The following is a 26564-nucleotide window of genomic DNA, read 5'->3' as shown; positions in this document are numbered from 1 at the left end:
GGAAGCCAGCTCCCTGCAGGCCCCCGAAGGTCCCCGTCACCATCTTGGATCCGGGGACCTGCAGGGAAGGAGACCCCCGAAGCAGCGCTGCACATTGCGCTGCTGTGGGGGGCTCAGGGAAGCACGGAGGGAGCCCCCTCCCTGTTGATGCTTCCCTTTAACCCCCGGTACACCGCGATCGTGTTTGATCGCGGTGTGCAAGGGGTTATCGTGTCGGGGGCGGTCCGTGACCGCCCCTGACACATTGTGCCGGGTGTCAGCTGTGATAATCAGCTGACACCCGGCCGCGATCAGCGGCGCTCAGCACGTGGTCGCCGTTGATCGCGCTAGACGTACTATCCCGTCCATGGGCATAGGGGCCCGGGGCCCATGGACGGGATAGTACGTCTGATGTCGTAAAAAGGTTAAAAAAATAAATAAAATGTTTTGGGGAAATGTGTCGTCTTTAGCCCTTTTTGAGGTCACTTCATCTTCAACTTGCTTAACTATTCACAATAACAGTGTATATAATAATATATATATATATATATATATATATATATATATATATATATATATAGGGAACGGGTATGCCTATTGCAGTGCAGTGGTATCCACACTGAGCAGTGATGAGGCAGTGACCCAGCAAAGTTCAAAACAAAAGCCTCTTTACTGCTTCAGCGTACTCACAGCAAAGCACACCGCACACGATATCCTCCGGTTCACAGCCGGGCAACAGGATCGCAGCCAGGAACAGAACGGTCCACCTGTACCGGTTGCTGTGGGTGACTGCACCGTTGTGTACGCTGTGGGTGCCAGGCCTTTCAGCTCCCTTGGCTGGTTGGCTCTGCTTCCCTGTGTTGCCTCACACAGGTGGAGCTCTGCAGAGCCTTCTGCTTTGCACTCTTGCAAAAACTAACACTGACCTTGACATACCCAAACCTTTTACTGCAGGGCTGTTAACTGGAATCTGTGGCCATGGGCCACATGGAAAACCCGGGCCGGGAATGAAACGGACTGCACAACTACTATTTGTAGTCTGTTTCAAAACACAAAAACCCAGAGCAGGTTTTCCCTAAATCTGCCTTGGACAACCAGCATGTCCAAAACCTATACTGACTTTTATTCTGCATTGCAATCACAGTTACGCCTGTGACTGCAACTCCCATGGCCTCAATACGTCTCTGTGCGCATCCTGGGGGGGAACACAAGCGACCCCTACATGGAACACCGGTCGCTGCCTCACACTATCCATAGAACCGCTCGCTGATAAATGTCTGATAGCTGCACATCCCACCACTTTTTTTTTTTTTTTTTTATCCCACCACTAAGGTCTACACCGAACAGGAGAACTGGGGGCCCTTGTTTTTGGAATTGAACAGTGGCCAATGCTGTCGCATGCAGAACTCTTCATGAGACTGATGAAGAGAAATGAGTACTCCTTGGCTATTTCCATCATACACTACTTTTGGAATAGGAGGAAAAAAAGGGACCTCCATTTCCTGATAGGTGGGATCTCCAGAAATCAGACACTCATCACTAACAGAACAAATGACTGTAGATTCCTTTCATCTCATGAAACACTATTTTCACAAGGCAAAATGAGTTTTCAATAGAAGAATCTGCTAGAGGACCTCACTGGAAGCATTGATGCATCCCTATACTCCCCATGGTCTGTATTCCCACATACGATTCCAGAAGCCAGAATAGTTGGTGTACCTGCTCTACGCCCTCCACCTCTGGGATATAGAACTGTAGCATATTCTGGATGCCACTCTTCAGTGTGATAATGGAGCTTGGGCAGCTGGTGCAGGAGCCCTGGAGCTTCAGCTGGACAACACCATCCTGAAAGCCTCTGTAGAGGACGTCACCGCCATCTTCTTGAACCGTTGGTCTATGGTGAGATTAGGAAATATTATCAGAACTCCAAATGCAATAAAAATAATACGCTTATCTAGTTTAATACTGTGAAGACAATTTACTAAGATGTCTAATCCATGGACGGCACTAGAAAACGCACCAGACAGAACCCAAACACCATCCAGAAAGGAAGCTTGTGGGGAAACATGCACTCGCTGAAACATTTTTCACTGGGGAAGAAGAAGGGGTGACAACCTGCATATCTCCAGTTTCAGGTGTCAAGGACTGGTTCTCTGCCACAGAACAACAGCGGCGCTTCTGGAACATTAGAGAGGGGATAAAATCTGCCCAAGGGGTATTTGGCCATTAGTAAGTGAAAAAAATGTACCTTTGGGCAATGACCATAAATTGGTCTTTTTAAGATGAGTTCCCTTGTAAAGTCCCCACATAAATTAGACAGCTGTCAGCTGAACGATCGCTTGGCTGACAGCCATCTCTCCTGACGGCTCCACACACAGTAGAGTCCTCCAGACTGACGATTGCTAAGGAATTAAAGGGAATCTGTCACCTAGTTTTTCGTATATAAGCTGCCAGCACTGCCATCAGGGGCACCATTCTGTAATGTTGTAGATAAGCCCCCGATGTAACCTGAAAGATAAGAAAAACGAGTTATATTATACTCACCGAGGTGGGGGGTCCGGTGGGTGTTGCGGTCCGGCGCCTCCCATCTTCTAGTGATGACGTCCTCCTCCTTGCTTCTCGTCGCGGCTCTGGCGCAGGCATACTGCTCTGCCCTGTTGAGGGCAGAGCAGAGTACTGAAATGCGCAGGCGCCGGACCTCTCTGACCTTTCCCGGCGCCTGCGCACTGCAGTACTCTGCTCTGCCCTCAACAGGGCAGAGAAAAGAAGAGGACGTCATCGGTAGAAGATGGGAGGCGCCGGACCGTGACACCCATCGGACCCGGACCAGACCGCCCCGCCGGTGAGTATAATCTAACATTTTTTTCTTCTCGTTCAGGTTACATCGGGGGCTTATTTACAGCATTACAGAATGCTGTAGATAAGCCCCTGATGGTGGTGGCCACATTTTATATGTGAAAAAATAGGTGACAGATTCCCTTTAAGGATCTGACATTTCCAATTTTGGACTGACGATCCTTTCATTCTCTCTAGTGATAAGCTGCCACCAAAGATGCCTGCCAGATGCATTTTTATCAGGATTATTGCCTTTATATGCTCCAAGACCGGCTGAGAATCTGCAAACGGCATATGTAAGAAGGTGCGGTCCCATTTATCGGCCAATATAAAACATACACAAAAACAAATTTTAAGGTGTCGACAGCACCTCGCCCTGTTATAACCAGATGTGGTATTCCGCAGATTGATCGTATCACAGGGAATAAGTCACCAGGTTTTTGTTACCCTGTCTGAGAGGAGATGCAAGGGCTGAGACCCTGATTCCAGACACTTTGCTAGTTGCTGCAGTTTGATTAAAAATTGTTTCACCTGCTGCAGATCGAGCAGTTCTCTGAATGCTGAGCTGTGTGAAACCTGCACACACCAGTGATTGGCAGCTTTCTTTGCACCCTATGCATATGCAAAAAGATACCGACCACTGTTGTAAGCGTGGTTGGACTAGATAGCAGCAGACCAAGTAAATCTCTAGTGATAATCTTCTGATAAAACGATGATCACTGGAATCAGGGTCTCTTCCTATATCATGCAGCTCTCAGATTAGGTAGCATACACCTGGTGACAGATTCCCTTTAATGATCACTCTGCCCCTGTCGATCAGTAAAGCAGCGCTGCTCAGCTTGTCCATCTGAATGCACCTTAAGGCTGGGTTCAGATGGGCATTTTTCACAGTCCATGGACAGACCACTATAACCGGAGTGAATGCGGGTCTTTGGATCTGAACTTACAACCTCATAGGCACAAATATTCAATCCGGGCATTATAGAACCACAAAGTCTCAAATCACAACTAGCAGCAATTGGTAAGCAAGAAAAACTAACTTCAAATCCATTAAAATCAGACACACAATAATAACAAATGTTAAAAAGATGTCCTTAGGGGCATAAAGTACAAGGCAGAAAAGCAATTAACTATAAAAGTACCAGCATCAGACTATTAATGCATAGACAACAACCTCTACAGGGTACATGGATACTGATGGGGACATTAGATTGTGAGCCTCATTGGGGACAGTGACGATAATCTATGTAAAGTGCTGCAGTATAAGATAGCGCTATAAAAGCAAAGCATTATAATAATAAAATAATTATAAATAAATAATACTAAATAATTATAAATAAAATAAAAATACTAAATAAATAATAATGAAAAAATAATACTAAATAATGATAAAAAGCAATACTAAATAATACTAAGTAATAATAAAATAATAATGAATAAATAATGAATCCTGACTCATCAATAAATAGTTACGAATAAGGTCTGGTTTCAATCAGAATCTGGTCACGGAGGGTGGAGCGGTCTTTGGACAAAGTCTCTCTATATGCTTTTGATAGAACCTTTTTTGGATACACTCTCAATAAACTTGTCCTTCAAATCCCTTCCTGTTGTTCGAAACTGGTGTTCTCTGAACAATCCCAAGGAATGCATGCTTTTACTTTCACATTCCAGATGGGTTAATTGGCCAGTGAGTGTACACAATAGCGTGCTGCCCTATATAGTGCAAGGTTTTATACAATTACATATAATGAGGTGCAGCAGAGATTTTTAACCTAGGAACATTCTTCATGGATGAACCGGTCCTGCCACTCCTGGGACTGCGCTCTCATTACAGTGTCATGAGCCTGACCTAATGACACCTCCCCAGCTATTACACTGTCTCTGCTCCTCAGGGGGTAGCGTCATAAATTCCATGTTAGATTAACCTAGTCTATAACATCACAGGTAACCGAGCCCACATTATGTCCGGGTGGAGGCGCTGGAATAAGAGCTAAACTAAACATGCTGAACATATGTGACCCAATAGAAGGTATCACTTCTGCTGGAAAAGTAAAAGGTGCAAAGCTGCCATTCCCACTGGCGATACGTCATTCTGGGTTGCGATATAATTGTGAAAATTTCATAGCACAGAAACTGAATACTTCTAGTTTTCCTCATCTTCAAATTTTTTTTTCCACAAATTTTTCCCAATATTTATTATGCTTAATTACAGTAAGGTCCAGAATTATTAGAACAGAGACACAAATTTGGGTATTTTAACTGATTACCAAAATAGATTCAAAATACAGCTATACAGCGAGTGAAATAAATAATGAACACGTCAACAATTTTCTAAAGGTGCAATTGACATGAAATTCTCACCAGATGTCAGTTACAACCCATCCAATCCGCACAGGCAAAGAAATCAATCCACAGATGTCCATAAATTACCGTATGTGAAATAATGAGAAATGACACAGGGGAAAAAGTACTTCAACACTTGAAGGTGGTGCAAAAAGCTATAGAAAGTCATGACACCATACCAGCTGAAATTTATCAGTAGTTTGAAAACAATCATGCCAATAGTGAAAACTAACATCAGCTGGTTCAACTGATGCCCTATAAAAAGGTGTCTCACTACCAAGGTGCCACACAAGAAACATCACATGATGGGTAAAACCAATGAGTTGTCTCAAGACCTTCGCAACCTTATTGTTGCAAAACATACTGATGGCATTGGTTACAGAAGAATTTTTAAACTACTGAATATTCCAGGAAGCACTGTTGGGGCCATAATCAGGAACTGGAAAGATGATCATTTCACCATAATCCGGCCACAACCAAATGCTCCCAGCAAGATTTCAGAGGAGTGAAAAGAATTATCAGAAGAGTTGTCCAAGAGTCAAAAGATCACCTGTAGAGAGCTACAGAAAAACCTGGAATCAGTGGGTACAATTGTTTCAAAGAAAACTATAAATAATGCACTCAATCTTAATGGCCTGTATGCATCCTCACCACGCAAGACTCCATTGCTGAACAAAAATTATGTTCAGGAGCATTTGCCTATATAGGCATAAACGACTAGTCACCCATGTGCAGCCAAGTATGTTTTGGACAAACACTCATGGCTGAGATGCCACAGCCAGTAGCGGATACAGGCTTCCCACGATTTGGGCAGCACGTATCAGCTGATAGGTTCCTCTTAAGTTAAAGTGTATATGCCTGGTACAATTCTTATAGGGGCTACATCCCCTATAAAAATTTGTCTGCACCTTAATTGGCATTTGGAGAGAGAAAAACTTCCTTTAAATATTATCGTTCTCAGTAGCACATTGTCCTGTGTACACATCGTTCTGTGCACATGAAATGGAGGTCACATTCAATCTGAACAGGTTAAATGAACAGGCGGACAATCGGCTTCATACAGCAGATCACCAGATGTTTAACTGGCCATTGTAAATGCACCTCAGATCTAGGTACCTTATGGGTCCTGACTCCATGATGCCTCTTCACAGCCACAACTTGTCTCTGCAGACTTCCCTCTTCTCTGCTCTTCAGCAGCACATCCCAACGCTGTGCCCTAACAAGCCCTAAGCCATGTCCCTGAAAATAAACAACTGTTCCTCACTGTGCTCCCTGCACAAAAAAATGACCCCACACGGTCCCTCTTATGTTACATGGCTTCGACACTATCCTTTCCTATAACATATACCGCTCACACTGTCCCCTCTTCCACACTGCCTGTCTTATGACTGTTACACTGTTCTTTTATACACAAAACATCGCACTGTCCTCCCTTATGAATTATAACCCCCCCACACCTTCCTCAGTTATGAAATATAATTTCCACACTGTCCCACCTCAAGCTGCTTCCTCTCCCTGTCCTCACTCCATACTGATGACACCCAATTATACGCTTCTTCTCCTGACATCACGCCAGCCTTTCTAGAAAACACCGGCGATTGTCTAAACGCTGTGTCTAATATCATGTCCTCACTATATCTGAAACTGAACCTGTCAAAGACTGAACTCCTGGTGTTTCCTCCCTCTACTAATGTACCTATACCCGACATTGCCATTTCTGTGTGTGGTTCCACTATTACTCCCCAGCAACATGCCCGCTGTCTTGGGGTCATACTTGATTCCGAGCTTTCCTTTGCCCCCCACATTCGATCACTGGCTCGCTCTTGTCATCTGCACCTCAAAAACATTTCTAGAATTCGACCTTTTCTTACCTTTGACTCTGCAAAAACTCTTACTGTTTCTCTTATTCATTCTCGTCTCGACTATTGTAACTCTCTTCTAATCGGTCTCCCTCTTACCAAACTCTCCCCCCTCCAATCTGTCTTGAATGCTGCAGCCAGGATCATATTCCTCACCAATCGTTACACCGATGCCTCTACCTTGTGCCAGTCATTACACTGGCTACCCATCCACTCCAGAATTCAGTATAAACTTATTACCCTCACTCACAAAGCCCTCCATGGCTCAGCACCACCCTACATCTCCTCCCTTGTTTCAGTATACCACCCTACCCGCGCCCTCCGTTCTGCTGATGACCTGAGATTAGCATCCTCAATAGTCAGAACCTCCCACTCCCGTCTCCAAGACTTTACACGTGCCGCGCCAATTCTTTGGAATGCACTTCCCAGGTCAATACGATTAGTCCCCAATCCCCACAATTTTAAGCGTGTCCTGAAAACGCATTTATTCAGACTGGCCTACCACCCCAACACATTAACCTAATCTATCCCTGTGTGGCAGAGCCAAAAGTTTTACCATAACCAGGTTCCCCGCATCATGTTCCCACATGCTTTATGCCTCCATTAGCCCTCTGTGTCTGTACTGTTACACACTTACCCTGATTGTATGGACCAGTCATAATGTTAACTGTTACCACCCACCTTTCGTGTCTCCCTCTTTCCTCATAGACTGTAAGCTTGCGAGCAGGGCCCTCTTTCCTCTAGGTATTTGTTATAATCTACTGTATGTGATTATTGTTATGCTGTAATGTCTATTGTCTGTACAAATCCCCTCTGAAATGTAAAGAGCTGCGGAATATGTCGGCGCTATAAAAATAAAATTTATTATTATTATTTATTACTGACCCCAGACTCTACTATCCCCCCTCAAGCTGCCCCCTCCTCCATACAGATTCCCTAATACTGACCCACCCCACTTTTTTTTTATTTTTAAAACTCAGCCCTTCATGCTGGCCTTCTCTATATACACTGGCCCTCTTTCTATACATCACCACGCTGCCCTTTTTCCATGTCCCCCAAACTATGCTTCTCTCTGAGTCAAGTCCTCCACGTTGACCGTCTCTCATTTTTTTTTTTTTTACAATTAGCCCCTAATGCTGCCCCTCTCTGCTTACAATGCCCTCCACTCTGCCCCTCTCTGTACTAGGCCCAGCATGCGGTCTCACTCTACAAACTGAGCTCCCCCATGCTGACCCTTTAACATACTGAACCTTTTTTTTTCTTTTAGATGGAGCCCTTCATGCTGCCTTTTCCTCCAAACTGGGCCCCTCTCCATACTGAATCCGCACTGCTGCCCCCTTTCAATAATGAAACCCTCACCCTGCCCTTCTGTCCACACTGAGCCCACACGCTGCCTCTCTCTCAATACTGAGCACCCAGTCTACAGTAATAACCCCTTTAATCACCCGTAGCCCCCCTAACTCCCAGTCTATAGTAAAACCTCCCCTAATTCTCAGCCCATACTAATAGCCCCCTAATCCCCAGGCTACCGTAACAGACCCCCTAACCCCCAGTCTAAAAATAGTCTCCTCACCTCCAGTTAACACACGTGAGAGGGCGACAAAGCTGAGGCGGGCGGCCCAACACACGTGACACTGGGCCACAGCCGAGGTGGGCGGCCCAACACACGTGAGACGGGCCAGAGCCAAAACTGGCAACCCAACTCACATGAGATGGGGCCAGAGCCGAGGCGAGCGGCCCAACACATGTGTGATGGGGCCAGATCCGAGGTGGACGGCCCAACACACGTGAGACGGGGCCAGAGCCAAGGCGGGCGACCCAAATCACGTGATCTGGGGCCAGAACCGAAGCGGACAGCCCGACACGGGCCAGAGCCAAGGTGGGCAACCCAACTCACATGAGATGGGGCCAGAGTCGAGGCAGGCGGCCCAGCACAAGTAAGACAAAGCCAGATCAGAGGCAGATGGCTCGACACACGTGAGACTGGGCCATAGCCAAGGCGGGTGGTCCAACACACGAGACGGGGCCAGAACTGAGGCGGGCTGCCCAACACACAGGGCCAAAGCTAAGGCACGCAGCCCAACACACGAGACGGGACCAGAACTGAGGCAGGCGGCTCAACACACAAGGCCAAAGCCGAGGAGGGCAACCCAACACATGTGATCCGGGGCAAGAGCTGAGGCAGGTGGCCCAACACATGTGACACGAAGCCAGAGTCAAGGCGAGCAGCCCAAAACATGTGAGACGGGGCCAGAGCTGAAGCAGGTGGCCCAACTCACGTGATCCAGGGCCAGAGCCAGGGGCTGGGCAGCCCAACACATGTGACACGGGGCCAGAACCAAGGTGGGTGGCCCTAAACACGGGGCCAGAGCTAAGGCAGGCGGCTCAACACACAAGACAGTGCCAGAACCGAGGCGGGCGGCCCAACTTATGTGATCTAGGGCCAAAGCCGAGGAGGGCAGCCCAGCACATGTGGCACAGGGCCAGAACCGAGGCGGACAGCCCAATACACGGGGCCAGAGCCGAGGCGGGTGGCCCAACAAACGTGAGACGGGGCCCGAAGCAAAGTAGGCGGCCCAACACAAGAGGCCCGAGCCGAGGTGGGCGACCCAACTCATGTGATCCGGGGCTGAAGCCGAGGCGGGCAACCCAATCGCACGTGATCTGGGGCCGGAGCCGACGCAGGTGGCCCAACACACGTGACGGGGTCAGAGCCGAGGCGGGCCACCCAATTCACGTGATCCAGGGCCAAAGCCGAGGAGGGCGGCCCAACACACGTCAGAAGTAGCAAGAGCCGAGGTGGGTGGCCCAGAACACGCAAGACAAGGCCAGAGCTGAAGCGGACGGCCAACACACGTGAGACGGAGCCAGAGCTGAGGCGGGCGGTCCAACACACGGGGCCACAACCGAGACGGACGGCCCAATACACGGGGCCAGAGCCGAGGCAGGCGGCCCAACAAACGTGAGACGGGGCCAGAAGCAAAGCAGATGGCCCAACACAAGAGGCCCGAGCCGAGGTGAGCGACCCAACTCACGTGATCCGGAGCCGAGGCGGGTGACCCAACTCACGTGATCTGGGGCCGGAGCCGGGGCGGGTGGACCAACACACGTGAAGGGGCCAGAACCGAGGCGGGCCACCCAACTCAAGTGATCCAGGGCCAAAGCCGAGGAGGGCAGCCCAGCACACGTGCGACGGAACAAGAGCCGAGGTAGGTGGCCCAGAACACGTGAGACAAGGCCAGAGCTGAGGCGGACGGCCCAACACACTTGAGATGGGGCCAGATCTGAGGCGGACGGCCCAACACACTTGAGATGGGGCCAGATCTGAGGCCGACGGCCCAACACACGAGACAGAGCCAGAGCAGAGTCCGACGGCCCAACACACGTGAGACGGAGCCAGAGCCGAGGCGGGCGGCCCAACACACGTGAGACGGAGCCAGAGCCGAGGCAGGTGGCCCAACTCACTTGGCTAGAGCCGAGGCAGGCGGCCCAACTCACGGGAAAAGAGCCGAGGCAGGTGTCCCAACACTTGTGAGACAGGGCCAAAGCCGAGGCGGGCAACCCAGCACACAACACGGTACCAGAGCAAAGGTGGTACCACGGTACCAGAGCCAAGGCAGCCCAACACGTGAGACGGGGCCAGAAGCGAAGCAGGCGGCCCAACACACGAGGCCCGAGCCGAGGTGGGCGACTCAACTCACGTGATACGAGGCCAAAGCCGAGGTGGGTAGCCCAGCACACGTGACACAGGGCCAGATCCGAGGCGGGAGGCCCAGCACACGTGAGACGAGGCCAGAGCCGAGGTGGGTGGCTCAGCACACGTTAGACGGATGTCACGGTTCCTAGAATTGACCCACTGGATCACAGGACCAACCGGTCCCGGGTGAGCTGACCAGGTGGAACCGCCCCCTATACAGGGAACGTTAGGAGCAGGCCTGGGGGGTAGGCACACCGCAATAGGTAGTACCAGGGACCGGCTCGTGGAAGACAGAGACCAAGGCGGCACAGGTTGCACACAGGGAAATGTGATGGAGATCAAGGCAGAACAGAGCGCGTACGGGGTAATGTATGGGAGATCAGGGCAGAGCGCGCACAGGGTAAAGTACAGGAGACCAGGACAAAGCAGAGTACGCACCGGGTAAAGCACAGGAGACCATGACAGAGCAGAGTACGCACAGGGTAAGGTACAGGAGACCAGAGCAAAGCAGAGCGCGTATGGGGTAATGTACGGGAGACCAGTACAGAATAGAGCGCGCACAGGGTAAAGTACACAAGATACGAGAATTAGCAAAACATGCACCCAGGGAGAGCGCTGGGACCTGAGACACACCAGTACAAGGTATGCACCAGAGTGAATCACCAGGTGCCGATGTGAGAGAGAGAGTGCCAGAAATACTGACGCCAGACACAGAGGAGGAGAACACTTCTGGGTCAGGTCACCTGGAAACCATAAAAAGGAACCCAGCAAGCACGCGCCCGCAGCCTAAGGAGGCATACAGCGCAGGCGCGGACCGCAGATGCCCCGGGAGGTACGCAAGCCTGGAGGCACCCAACGTGACCCCACATAACCAGCACGGGAAACCCGGGGAGCGGCAGCAGGGCAGCCGGCTGCAGCAGTAACAACGGGGCCAGATCCGAGGAGGGCAGCACAACACGTGCGAGACGGGGCCAGAGCAGAGGCGGACGGCCCAACACACGAGATGGGGCCAGAACCGAGATAGGCATCCCACCACGAGACATGAGGCCAGTGGCCAACCACAACACAAGCTTCATACTGGGAAGATGAGTACCAAACACTGCTGAGATTCGAATTCCCGATCTTCCGCTCACAAGACAGGCTCCCCAAGCAATCAAGTTACAGCAACAGCACAAAGTAAACGAGGCACACAAGGCTGCTCTGTTGTGAGCAATTTTGCTGCGGTCAGGAATTCCAGTCTGGAGTCCTGTGTGTTCCTTTAGTACATAGAGCAGTAGGTGATATGTTCTAAAGAAACAATCTCCTATAGGGACCTGAAAAACATTGCAAGACAGGTATTGATTACCTAGTGCACAGCTCCAGTCACAATGTAGTTGCTGCTGCTAGGGTACTGCAGATCAGACTCTATTCAAAATTGGACTAGACCTGAGGCGGGCGGCCGAACACTAGACCACGGGGCCAGACCAGAGGTGAGCGGCCCAACACACCAGATCACGAGGCCAGACCAGACGCGGGTGGTCCAACACACCACGCGGCCAGACCAGAGGCCGGCGGCCCAACACACCAAACCCCAGTGCCACAACAGACATGAGGTCAGCGGCCAACCACGAAACAAGCTTCAAGTTTCATATGGAGAAGATGAACACCAAACACTGCTATCGGAATTCTCGATTTACCGCTCACAAGGCAGGCGCCCCAACCAAGCAACAGCAACATCGCAACCCAAATGAAGCACGCATGACTGCAAGGCCAAAACGAGGCATGCAAGGCCAAATGGTAATAAAAACAAGAAAGCAGGAAGTCGGTGGCGGCAGGAGTGGGGCGATGCTGTGTGCCCTGGGCGAGGAGGGGAGGGGCCCGGCAGCCATTAATCTCCTGGCGGTGGGCTTCAAGAAAATGTTGGCGGCGCAGGCAGGAGCGGCATCCCCGCTCTGCAGTATGCTCTCCCAGTGGTAGGCTTCAGGACAATGGTCGACGGAGCCAGGGCATGGCCATTTTCCTGCAGCCCACTGACGGAAGAACAGAGTGCAGAGCGGGGACGCCGCTCCTGACTCATGCCTCCAACATTTTCTTGAAGCCCACCGAAAGGAAACCCTGTCCTAGTCCAGGGCCCGCAGCATCGCCCCCAAAAAAGTACATCTCATAATCCTCAGAATATGGTATATTGTATATTATTTTGTAAGCTTGTAAGAGCAGAGTACCCACTGTACTAGATTGTGAGTTCCTATGAGCAGGTTGCACTTTTTTTTCGAGGGTCAGCTCTCTTGAGCTTATAATTATGTACAGCAGGGGTGGACATACCATTGATGCAACATGTGCTATTGCACAGGGGCTCAAGATGTAAAGGGGTCACTAACACCTCCAAATCAGGTAAATTGTTCATTATGATGAGCTATTGGACTGAAAACGGTCCATATATTGTTCAGTCACAGGGGCCTCTTCTGGCTGTGTCCGCCCGACGTACACACATACAGCAATATGCAGCAGGACAGACTAGATCCAGGGTGATATTCGATCGCCAGACCTGGGGTCAGGAAGGAATTCACCCCCCTGGGGGGGGGGGGCTCTTCACCTTCCTCTGGATGTTTGGGTCCAGTGGCTCTGATCAGGTCCGCAAGAAGTTCTGTGATCTCCATCGGGCCTGGTCTGAGTCATTGTGACTTTTAATTTATTAAAAGAGCCAGTAATATTTTCATTACAATGTTGCTTATTGCCATTCCAATAAAAAAAATACTAAGAATATATTGTGCTGTGTGTTTTATTTGTGTGCACTACACCCTGCACAGTGACAACGACAAGGTGTCTCATCTGCTATCTACATGGTGGTAGCTGCTGTAGGACCAGGGACATCACTAGTGATGAGGGTCAGTCTCTGTGATGGGGGCACTCACATTGCATTGGTCCTATATAACTAACTACCTAAAAGACTGAAGATTAGATCACAGCGATGGGAAATTCAGGAGACACAGGAAATGGCTAAAGACGTGTCACAGGGTGCAATAAGTAGCCAAGGGGTCCAGGACAAAACTAGGGCCTCACTCAGAAATGAACACAATGGCCCATTTACCAAGACCAGCTATAGGACGTAAAGCAGATGCTTGGAGGGATTTATGTCAAATTGTGCACCTATTTATTAGAATAGGATAGATACACGATTCTCGTTAAAGGGAATCTGTCAACAGGCTTTTGTTATGTATTCTGAGAGCAGCATGATGTAGGGGCAGAGAGCCCAATTCCAGCAATGTATCACTTACTGGGCTGCTTGGAGAAGCTTTAAGAGAATTCCTGCTTTCTCTGTTGTAAATGTAGCAGTGCTCAGAATGTGAAGCCCTGTGAAACCCCACCAACATTCCTGATTGGCAGCTTCCTGTGTACAAACTGCAAATAAATGGTGAGGGCGGGGTTACACAAATTAGCCTGACTAGCCTACACCACAGATCTAGTCAGTCAGTGACAATCTCCTGCTGATAAAACACTGATTGTATTGAAACCATAACACACAACCTAATAAGTGATACATCCCTGGAATCATGATGTCTTGCTCTACATCATGCTGCTCTCAGATTAAATAAGAAAAACCTGCTGTCAGATTCCCTTTAATTATATACATGTCCTATTTGGTATCTCCCAAAGCAATTTCATCAGCGTCGCTCCCCACCAATGCAGATGTGAGCGGCACTGGACAACCCCTTTACGTCCAATTATTACCTGCAAGGATGGCCTCCATCAGAGGACATGTACACAAATCTGTCCGAAAGGTTGTTGGAGGAGACAAATTGGTTGATATATCCCCTTCTTAGCCCACTTGGCTAAAAAAAAAAAAAAAAGATTTACCGACAGCGATGAGGGATAAAGGGGCAGGAGCACAAAAAACAACAAAGCTGGATTTCAGAATAGTGGCATTTACAACAATAAAAAATTTACATATTTATGGAAAGTGTAAGGTTCTCGCCAAAGGGATTTCAGAAGACTGAGAACACCTCCAACACCTGAAATGGATGACCCACATCTCTGGTTTCCTCTGTTATGACCGGGCATTAATGGGAGAATTATAGACTTGCATGTTGTGGGGACAGACATCAACTAGTCCATAAATCTCCTGCAATCAGGGGCAGACCAAAGACAAGTATGAAGCACCGTGGTCCGTGTGCATTACCTACACCCCCATTAGACAAAAAAAAAAGACAAAAAAAAAAAAAGAATTACATATATTCCACATTGACATGCCTTAGCTTGATAGAGTGCAACCATTCTTTGTATACTACACCCCCATTACTTATTAATTTTGTGGGATAATTCGGGACCTTAATGGGACTGCTGGTACTAGTGTCACTTAGAACCAAAGAAAGCCGTGATTAATTTAGAAACGGGTGTCTACTATAATTACTGGACACATGAAGTGCCCCACAACCCCAATATATCCACACACAGTAGATAAAAATCGGAAAACCTTGCCCTGTTGAACACTACACCTGACTTGAGGCCACCACCTCTTGGTTGTCCAATGTTCTTGCTTCTCTAGGGATCTTCTCAGATAAATCAGGATACAAATCCAGCTCACCAGACATAGCATTCCAACATCGGAGCACGACACCGCTGTGTCAAAGCGCACAATCCAAGGCAATGAGAAAAAACTTTGTCCAGCTCCACGATGTAGTGAAAAACATTCTTTATTCACTCAATAGAAATGAGGTTTAAAAGCCAGCATGAGTTACAAGGCATGCGATCGATCTACGTGTTTCGAGTGGCTAAGCACTCTTAATCATGATACCAAATCATGATTAAGAGTGCTTAGCCACTCGAAACGCGTAGATCGATCGCATGCCTTGTAACTCATGCTGGCTTTTAAACCTCATTTCTACTGAGTGAATAAAGAATATTTTTCACTACATCGTGGAGCTGGACAAAGTTTTTTCTCATTATCTTCTCAGATACTCTGGGGTGCAGGTGTAATGAGTATCAAAGCTGGATGGATGAGTGGGAGCCTCTGTGGTGGTCATAACTGCAGCTGCCCAGGGACAATACGCCATAATAACAGTTCCCTGGGGTGGTGTAGGATGAAAAGACCCATTCACACTACATTCAGTAGTGCATTCATGTCTTTATGCAAGGCTTACAACTGAATCCCTAAAATTCAGAATTGTGCCAAAACATATCCGAAAAGTAGAACAAATGGAGCCCAAAGACTTGTACCTTAGGCTGTTTACCTTTGTTCAATTTAATGGCTATGTCAAGGGCACATCCAAATCCCATTTTTCAGGCCCTTATATCTTGAGTCTTGATATTGATGCAACAAAAATAAAATATATCTATATACCCCCATATGACACCAAGTATGTTGGCTACACAAGTCCAGCGCATAGTCAAACTTCAACTAGAGGATGACTAAGACAGCAGAAGTTTTACATGGACGGGAGGTTGTGCTCTGTATAGGACAAATTAAAAGCTGCTCAACAACTACACAGAAGACATGAAAATCTTCCTGCCTCTAATTGTGTAGACTTTATATAAAAACTTTAAAAAAAAAATTACTCCACAGCGATAATCCATGTACAAAATAAAATTTCAGCGTTTGGCTCTGGCAAAAAGAAATATGAGGCCTTCAGAGATGTCAGCGGCCAACTGCAGATTGACAGCTCCTATGCCCAGGTGTCTATGGGCCACCGGCACCAGATCCTTCCTGTAGAAAACTCAGGGGACCTCAGCTGCCATACAGTATGGGGGCTTGCAGGACAATCGGTAATACAGGGTCGGCCATATTGTGGAGGGCTGGCAGATAACATGAAAGTTTAGCTATTGGCCGCTGCCGACTTCTATTAAGAGAAAACAGCTTTATTTAGCTGTGCAATTACTGGGTGTCGGTGTGTTATCATGGCAGCCAGTGGGATAATAATGACTTTTACATTCCTACCTCCATTAAGATGCCCGTCAGCTTCATACCAATATACATAATACACTGAACTACAGAAGTACTGCAGTGTATTTGGTATATGACCTGCACTAGAAGATATTCAAATCTAATCCAGGAAGTGAACAATAAAAAAAGAAAAAAAAATGCAATACAACATTGTGAAGAATAAAAAATACATTCATAAGGTCAAAACTACCATAACTGCATAACAGCTGTTTTTCCTCAAACCCTTTTCACAGCTCCCCACCCTCCCCTCAAAAAAGGTTTTCAATACATTACATATGCACGCCAAAATCATGGCAACAAAAAACAACACATCCAGCAAAAAGAAAAATGAAAAAAAAGAACAGAGCCCTCTTAACACTATGCTATTCGAAAAATAAAAAAATTATGTCTATTAGAAGGTTAGGGTTAAAAAGCTAAGATACTGTATTTTTTGGATTATAAGATGCACTTTTATGATCCCCAAAATTAGGGAGAAAATGGGGGTGCGTCTCATAAACCGAACACTGTTCTTACCAAGGGGTCAATGTTGCGAGCCCGGAGCTGTGGGGGTGTTGCGGTGGTTGTATGGCGGCGAGCAGTGGTCCTGCAGTGGCAAGCGGTAGCCCTGCGGCGGTGGCATATGGAGGCCGCTGTTCTTCTTCCAGAGTCCGGCTTTTCATTCGGCGCAGATAGAGGAAAGCCGAGGTGTCCATCCGCGCCAGCCTTTACGCGATGTCTCCAGGAAAATGGATGTGGATGCAGCATAGATGAAGATCTCGGCACCAAGATCTCGGGAGATGAGATTTCAGCATCAAGATCTCCATCTACGCATGTGCCACCCCGGCAGCCATATTCCCAGAGTACACCACATAGTAAACAGTGCGGGGGCTCTGGGCTTTCACAAAATGTCAGCGGCGCCCCCGCAACACCTAACACCCCCAGCGCCACTCTTGCCTCCTCCAGCTGCGACCCTGCTCTACTGCGGTCTGCACCACCGAACAACTGCAGCGTCGCACATCTGAACACCGGTCTCCCAGTCTGGGGTCCGCAGCATCGCCCCACTCCTGCCTCCACCAGCAGCGACCCTGGGACCCCACTTCCCCGCAGCCACCACCCCCAGTAAGCAATAAGACACCTGGATTGTAAGAAGCACCACCATTTTATTACAAAAAAAAAAAAAAAAAATTCTATTTTTCTCATTAAAATTTGGGGTACGTCTTATAAACCGCAAAATACGGTATATATAATCAAAAAAGCAAAAACAGGCAGAAGAGATTAAATCCAAGGAAGCTCTTTTGTTACTTGCCATCAGTTTTAATCTCTAATTACACACCATAATGATTTCTAGAAATAACTCTTTAACCTTAGGGCCCCGTTACACGCTTCAGTGTCCCAGTGATCCCACCAACGATCCGACGTGGATGGGATCGCTGGGACATAGTTAGACAGACTCACCAGCGATAAGGACCAGCGAGCAAGCTGGTTTCCAGGGTCAACAGAGGGTAACTAAGAGCCGCGCGGCTCTTAGATACCCGCTGTTTACCTTGGATACCAGCTCCCAGCGTCGCTGATCGTTGGTCTCTCGCTGTCACACGCAGCGATGCGCGCTGGCCAGCGGGAGACCAACGATCAAAAAATGGCCCAGGACATTCATGCACGATCAGCGATACCCGGCGGGGGGGCCGGTCGCTGATGCCTGTCACACACAGCGAGATCGCTAGCGAGACTGCTGTGGCGTCACAAAATCAGCAATCTCGCTAGCGATCTCGCTGTATGTGACGGGGCCTTTAGGATAAGCTATCAATATCAGATTGGTGGAGAGCCAACGCTCAGCACCCCCACTGATCAGCTGTCATTAGCTCCAGCGATTTCTAATGTAAACACTGAATGGAGCTGCACTGCACAGCACCATATGATGTGCAGCAGCCGCTGCCAGGTACTGCAGATCAGCTCCTATTCTCTTGAATAAGGGTAGGTCATTAATATCATATTACTGGATAACTCAAACAATTTGGGCAACCAGTTGCCTGTACAAGGGTCTGTACCAAGGAGAAAGCGACATAACCCAATTTATGAATAAGTGATCTGCAAATTTGAAAGGGATTTATCACGCGCTTTTAACCGAAACTCTGAGATTGGTGGAGACAGACAGGCACATCTATCCAACATTGTAGGTACTACTGATTTGTTTTCTTACAAGAGATTTTTCTTCCTGTATGAGACTTGGTGAATGTATGTGCTGACCATGGATGAGACTGGTTTATTCACCTTCGATTTGACAATGAAAATCATCAACAGAGAAATGATTCCCACCAGCTCTGCAGAACCAAACTTTGGCGGACTGTGACTTAGAGGCGCGGGTATTATCCATCAGCCACAATGCAGCCGACCACACAAATATAAAAGCCATTATCCTAGTTACCTGATTCTTGTATCTAGAAGTTCTTTGATCATAGCCACAACCTCGTCGTCATCTTCTGAAGGCGCTTTGGCAGAAAACAATTAAGAGTTAATTAGGATTCTTTATTAACTGCACCTACAACAGAATAAGTGATACAGAGCAGAGCTGGCCGTGTGCCATCCTGCAGGTGACCTGCTTCTCATTTTCTCCCTCACGTAGTGAATAATGTCGCTTTTACACTGCACTTGCATGTGAACAGGACGATCAGTAACAGATTGTTCTGTGCCGAGAGGCTGTAAGTGTCCTCAGCAGAATCACAGTATCCAAAAATATTTTTATGAGATTAAGTCAAAAATTCACAGTTATTTCATATATTCCTGCTAAAAATATCAAACCTTTAATAATCAATTAAGCAAAAAAAATTATACTAAAATTAGTAATGCATCATACACAAAAGAATGAACACCAGAGGGAAGTGCCTGTCCCTATGCTGACCTGTCAGCGGGGGTTGGAGCCCTAGGACCTGCGCATTGGCCCCCCCACTCCTCGACGGCTCTCCCTGCTACCCCTATAGGGCCCTATAATGGCAGGGCTGTGACAAGGTGTTAGAAAGGTAGATGAGAAATGTATGAGTGAAGTCTTCTTGGATTTCTTCCCAGGTGCTCTTCTGAGTTGAGATGTATACTATGATAATTGGTCTCTATCTAGAGATTTATATTCTCCAGCACCCTCATATCTAGACTAATCTCATGTGGTTATGTTTAGATATAAATAAAGCCCCCCAAAAAGACCCCCCCAAAAAAGGGATATTAAGCCGCTATACAATTAGAAAAAATCATTAGATATAATCTCCTCAGCACAAATCCTCTTATAATACAATATTTCATACACAGGTCACTGATACATATGTGAAAAAATACCCCATGAAACCCCCCACTCCAAAAAAGGACAAAACTCCGGTGTGGTGCACCACATCAAAAACAAAAATACAAAAATGTGTATATAGTGTAAACTATGTACATCTATATGGAGACATAAACCAGGATACAAAAATTCCCTGTATGCACGGGAAAACTCGCCCAATTAGTTGTAATCAACTGGCAAATTAGCAATACATCTTTTTCCCAAAATGGTGATAGAATTGTTCAGTTATTTCTGGTCTATATGTTGAAAGCATATCCACATTATAGACTACTGCGTAATGCACAGCATACAGAGATATACAATATATGGGGGTTCCAATAATCCATTTGTACACGGACTATATAGCCTAAAGATGTACAGGTGCACACAAACTGTTCATCATGATCATGCAGTAGTGAGAGAGGGAGATTAGATGACCCCTCTCTCCAATAACATCATAATCCAATAGATAACAAATCAAAAATTCAATTTGGCCCTTCATTCATGGACAGTGATTGAAAAATATCCAGAAATGCGTTCAATCTATCCACATGAACATGCAAAGATAACGTAGGAAAGGGATAATTAGCCCACTTATCACCAGATATGACTCCAATGTAAACTCGACGCGTTTTCCCTCTTCCGAGGTTCATCAGGAGCATGATGGAAGACGTACAGGATGTGCCTCGATGGTCAGGGACAATTCCCCCTCATGGTATGATGTCTGAAGTCTGTGGCCGCTAACCGCCATTATATAGAGCATAGCACACCAACAGGTGCCGTGGCGTGCGTGTCAGCTACCTATTTCTGGTTCCATGATACAGCTCCTGCAGAGTCCCCACACACCTCTACGCAAGCCTGGGCTAAATCCCGCGATACCCTCGGCAGATAGATAGATCCAAGCACCCAAAGATGAAAGGTTTCTCAGCGCATGTCCAAATGGCTGGATCCCTACTTCCGGTTTCTGCCCTCATAGGTATTCCGATCGCTACAGCACATGTCCGTTACCAGTACTCTCATACCGCGCTATGCCTGAGCCAAATCCCGCTATAAAAAAAAAGATGTATTGATAATTTGCCAGTTGATTACAACTAATTGGGCGAGTTTTCCCATGCATACAGGGAATTTTTGTATCCTGGTTTATGTCTCCATATAGATGTACATAGTTTACACTATATACACATTTTTGTTTTTGATGTCCTTTTTTGGAGGGGGGGGGGTTTCATGGGGTATTTTTTCACATATGTATCAGTGACCTGTGTATGAAATATTGTATTATAAGAGGATTTGTGCTGAGGAGATTATGTCTAATGATTTTTTCTAATTGGATAGCGGCTTAATATCCCTTTTTTTTGGTCTTTTTGGGGGGGCTTTATTTATATCTAAACATAACCACATGAGATTAGTCTAGAAATGAGGGTGCTGGAGAATATAAATCTCTAGATAGAGACCATTTATCATAGTATACATCTCAACTGAGAAGAGCACCTGGGAAGAAATCCAAGAAGACTTCACTCATACATTTCTCCTCTTTCTCATCTACCTTTCTAACACCTTGTCACAGCCCTGCCATTATAGGGCCCTACAGGGGTAGCAGGGAGAGCCGTCGAGGAGTGGGGAGGGCCAATGCGCAGGTCCGAGGGCTCCAACCTCCGCTGACAGGTAGGGATACACAGGTCAGCATAGGGACAGGCACTTCCCTGTGGTGTTCATTCTTTTGTGTATGATGCATTACTAATTTTAGTATACATTTTTTTGCTTAATTAAAAGTGTTCTCAGCAGCACACGTCCTCTTTACACACCACAAGGTGCTGCTGAGAGCAATTATTTTTTTATCAAATCTAACACACAAAAAAAAGTTTAACTCATTCGTTCATTCCCAGCCTGTTTAAACAAGCCAGTGGTCATCACTGAGTTCATACAAACGCTTGTGTCCCAAGAATCTGCCCACTTAAAGGGAATCTTTAACCCACTGAGGTGTATCTGACCTATTAATATGGGCACACAGGTAATAGAAATGTTACACTAGTCCAACCTGTCTGCCTCACATTAATGGTCTTGTTGCTGGGAAATGTTATATTCTTTCTTTATGCTAATGATTTCTTCCAGGTTCCAGGGCGTGCGGTGCAAGGAAGAAATCCCTGCCTCTTGTCTTCTTTGTAACACTACCCCTTCCCATCAGCATCAGTTATGGCTCCGGAATCCTGCGCCACATGCAACTGCACTGGGGCCTTGGTTCCTTCTGATGCATGACAATGTTAGACCTCATGTGTCTGGAGTGTGACAGCAGTTCCTGCATGATGAAGGCATTGATGTTATGGACTGGTCCAACTGTTCCCCAGAGCAGAATCCTATTGAGCACATCTGGGACATCATGTCTCGTTCCATCCACCAACGCCACGCTGCACCACAGACTGCCCAGGAGTTGACTGATGCTTTAATCCAGGTCTGGGATGAGACCTCTCAGGAGAACAACCGCTGCCTCATCAGGAGCATGCCCAGACATTGTAGTGAGGTCATACAGGCACATGGAGGCCACACACACTACTGAGCATCATTTCCTTGTCTTTAGGCATTCCACTATGTAATGAATTAAGATTTGCAACTGGAATATTTCATTCACTTATCTACGATGTGGATTTTGGTGTTCCTTTTATTTTTTTGAGCAGTGTACATATATTTCTGCATAACTCCAAAGTAATCTTTTATAAGCTTCATAATGTGCTGGTACTTATAATACACCTCAGCTACTGCAGAACTTCTTTAGGAGTAGAAAATTCCTGTCCATTATCCATGAACAGATTGATGTGATGTATCCTCATCAGTACTTTTATGTTCTGCAGCAGCGGAGACACAGTACTGCAGAGGCCAGAAATGAGAAGAAATGGAATAATCATTGAGAGGCTTCATAAGAATATACTATGGAGAGCTCCCATGCCACACAGACAATCTTTACACCCCTTCCTCTCCTTCTGAATAGCCCAGAATGAAATGGGTGTATTACTAGAGTGATGTCGGACACCGAATACCAGTATTAGGCAATGGCGGCACAATTCCTTTAAAGGGGACAGTGCCACCAGGTTTTCCCCAGATAAACTAAAAGCACAGCTTTTAAGTCTTTAGCACAGCAGTTCAACAACATGGGTATAAGCCTCCAGCTGCCCACAAAAGAAAGAATATACGGTACCTTATATAACTCTCTCACGCTTTAGACGGTCCAGTCCAGATGAGCGGTGCTGGTCTGTGATTGGCATCTCCTTTCTTCCCACTTTGATGGACGTGGATCACGTCACCTATGTCATCCACTCAGCGCTGCAAATATTCAGCGCATGGAGTTGCAGCACAGATGTGCGCATGCATATTAACACTGTTCTACCATCAGCAGGCCATGGCAGAGTCCTGTAATACGAAGGTGCCGGCTGCGCAGATCTGTGCTTCAGCTGCACAGGCTATGCAGCGCAGACAAGAGACACCCATCAGACATGACCAGGGCGACTAGCATACAGCGCAGAAGAATTATACAAGGTGTTTTCTTTGAGCTGTGCAAGAAGGTTTAACGGTGGTACCATTAGTTTATACCGGGGGAAACCTGGTGACAGATTTCGGTTAAAACCTAAAGTCTTGGTCATCTACTGAACACAATATGGCCAAGAGGGATTGATTGCCTAAAAACAAAGGCATTCTGCAAATACATACTCTTAAAATTATGCTTCTATATTTTACCTTCCAGTGGATAAATAATCTCCCCTACCTGTCTCACTGCGAGGCGCGTCCTCTGTTATTACAGGTAGACCTGACGAAAAGAAGTCCATGATGGTGGCATAGACATCAGGCTTGATCAAGTTCCAGTCTAGCTCTTCACTTTCCTAGTAATGGGCCAATGTTATAATGGAGATCATTTCATACGTCCCTTGTGTGCCCCACTTATTAATGATGTTACCTTTGTAACTGTAATGAAATCAGGTCCGAGGAAAACGCTTTTAACTCCCTCAACTCTAAAGAGATGCCTGAAAAAAAAAAACACTTCACAATATAAAACCAAATATAGTAGAGAGCGAGATGGTCGACCGTACTGAAATTTGGACTGTATATACTTTGGTTCATGAAAAGTGAGAGTGTAATCAATGACAGCGACAAGAAACATCTTCGAGCCGAGTGGTCGTCTCCACTACGAGATAGACTTGCTGCCTTTCTGCACGTCGGTAGCTTGTGAGGTGCTTGCATCTCGCTCCTGCAGAATTCCTTCATTTATTAACACTGTACAGATACAGTTTGGAGAACGGTGTTTAACTTGAGAAAACTTAATGAAAAACTGAGTCCTTAATGAAGCGCCAAAGTGAGATTCTAAAAGGAGTTTGGAGGTCGAAATCCGCTGTCGAAACTGTACATTGAGGCCTTCTTTGATTTCAGAGTGATCTCCAAGGGACTGTGGCCACCAAGATCACCTGATTTAACAACGCCGGATATTTGCCTTTGGGGCCACTTGAAGGGTCGGATGTACAGTAACAATCCACGAACATTACAGGCACTCCGAGAACATACAGCAAGAAACATGGATTTTTGTGAGTACTCACCGTAAAATCCTTTTCTCCGAGACGCTCATTGGGGGACACAGAGACTGTGGGTGTGTGCTACTGCCGTCTGGAGGCCGACACTAAGTATACAAAAAACAAGTTAGCTCCTCCTCCGCCGCATACACCCTCGCCCCGACAGCGGGCGGAAACCAGTTTAGTGCAAAAGCAGAAGGAGAACATAACAATAAATTAGCCTTAACGCAGAAAACTATATGTCTGAAAAAGGACCACCCTACAATAAATAAGGAATTAAATAAACAAGAGCCAACTGGCTATCAGGGTGGGTGCTGTGTCCCCCAATGAGCGTCTCGGAGAAAAGGATTTTACGGTGAGTACTCACAAAAATCCATGTTTCTCCTTCGTCTCATTGGGGGACACAGAGACTGTGGGACGTCCTAAAGCAGTCCCTGGGTGGGAGCAACTCACCAATCCACACCGCATGCCCACCTGTTTAAAGGTGTGCCACCGCTGCCTGGAGAATTTTCCTGCCCAGGCTCGCATCCGACGAAGCCTGAGTATGTACGTTGTAATGTTTAGAGAACGTGTGCAGGCTTGACCACGTTGCCGCCTTGCATACCTGCTCTGCCGAAGCCTGATGCCGAAGCGCCCAAGAGGCGCCCACTGCCCGAGTCGAGTGCGCCCTTATTCCAGGTGGAACCGGCGTGCCTCTAATACGGTAAGCCTCTTGAATAGTAAGGCGAATCCATCTGGCTATGGTCGACCGTGAGGCTGCGAGTCCCTTCCTGCGCCCTTCAGGGATCACAAACAATGAATCTGTCTGGCGAAAAGGCGCTGTCCTCGACACATACCTCCTGAGGGCCCTCACCAGGTCCAGCGTGTGGAGCGCCTTCTCAACTCTGTGTACTGGAGCTGGACAAAATGAAGGCAAAACGATGTCCTCATTAATATGGAATGAGGACACCAACTTCAGCAGGAACGGCGGAGGTGGTCTCAAGACTACCTTATCCTTAAAGAAGGTCAGAAACGGCGCTCTACAGGATAGGGCTGCCAGCTCCGAGACCCGCCTAATAGAGGTTATCGCTACCAAAAACACGACCTTCCTGGTAAGGTATGGCAATCCGACCTCCTGCAATGGCTCAAAAGGAGCTTCCTGCAGGACCCCCAGCACCAGATTAAGGTCCCAGGCGTCTAAGGGAGCTCTAAAGGGGGGCACTAGATGCGAGACTCCCTGAATGAAAGTTTTGACCTGCATAACGTTAGCGATCTTTCGCTGGAACAGAACAGACAAAGCCGAGATCTGTCTCCTCAGGGAACTCGGAGCCAACCCTGGGTCCAGGCCTGACTGCAGAAAGGCCAGAATGTTGGGAACCGAGAAGGACAAGGGCGCAACCTCGTGCTCTCGACACCAGAGAAAGAAAACCTTCCAAGTACCATGATAGATCCTCGCCGAGGCCGGCTTCCTGGCGTTAATCATCGTGGCTACCACCTCACGCCCAAACCCCGCCTGGGTCAGGACCCAGGACTCAACGGCCATGCAGTCAAACACAGGGCCCCTAAGTTCGGGTGGTAGATCGGCCCCTGGGACAGTAAGTCTGGCCGTTCCGGTAGACGCCATGGCACGTCTGCGAGGAGCTGTACTAGATCCGCGTACCAGGCTCGACGGGGCCAGTCTGGGGCCAGCAGAATTGCCGGAACCCTCTCCCTCTTGATCTTCCTGATTACCCTCGGGAGAAGAGGCAGAGGGGGAAAAAGGTACGGGAGCCGAAACTGGCTCCATGGAAGAACCAATGCATCCGCTGCAATCGCTCGCGGGTCCTGAGACCGGGCGACAAACCTGTCTAACTTGGCGTTCTCTCTGGAAGCCATCAGATCCACGTCCGGAGTTCCCCACCGCTGGCAAATCTGCCGGAAAACCTCGGGGTGCAGGGACCATTCTCCGGCCGCGACCCCCTGCCGACTCAGGAAATCTGCTGCCCAATTTTCCACGCCTGGTATATGGACCGCTGATATTACTGAGTGGTGCCTCTCGGCCCAACGAAGTACGTGTTCTATCTCGCGCATGGCTGCCCTGCTGCGCGTGCCTCCCTGGTGATTCACATACGCCACTGCCGTGGCG

The 26564-nt window shown here is 47.6% G+C and overlaps 1 protein-coding gene across 2 annotated transcripts in view; it reads right to left on the bottom strand.

The window, feature by feature from the left end:
- NFU1 (NFU1 iron-sulfur cluster scaffold) overlaps positions 1-26564 on the bottom strand; it is a 49851-nt gene that overhangs the window by 9021 nt on the left and 14266 nt on the right. For both annotated transcript variants that reach the window (XM_073569117.1, XM_073569118.1), the window contains exons 4-7: positions 23854-23920; positions 23665-23779; positions 19032-19095; positions 1699-1873 (exon numbers count right to left, since the gene is read on the bottom strand). In XM_073569117.1, coding sequence (XP_073425218.1) covers positions 1699-1873; positions 19032-19095; positions 23665-23779; positions 23854-23920 — 421 coding nt within the window. The remainder of the gene's footprint in view (positions 1-1698; positions 1874-19031; positions 19096-23664; positions 23780-23853; positions 23921-26564) is intronic.

Source organism: Dendrobates tinctorius, unplaced genomic scaffold (genome assembly GCF_039654945.1).
Source record: "Dendrobates tinctorius isolate UK_male_01 unplaced genomic scaffold, ASM3965494v1 ptg000022l, whole genome shotgun sequence".
Classification (NCBI taxonomy): Eukaryota; Metazoa; Chordata; class Amphibia; order Anura; family Dendrobatidae; genus Dendrobates; species Dendrobates tinctorius.
Note: the sequence above shows the minus strand (reverse complement) of the source record. Positions and strands in the feature narration are given on the sequence as shown.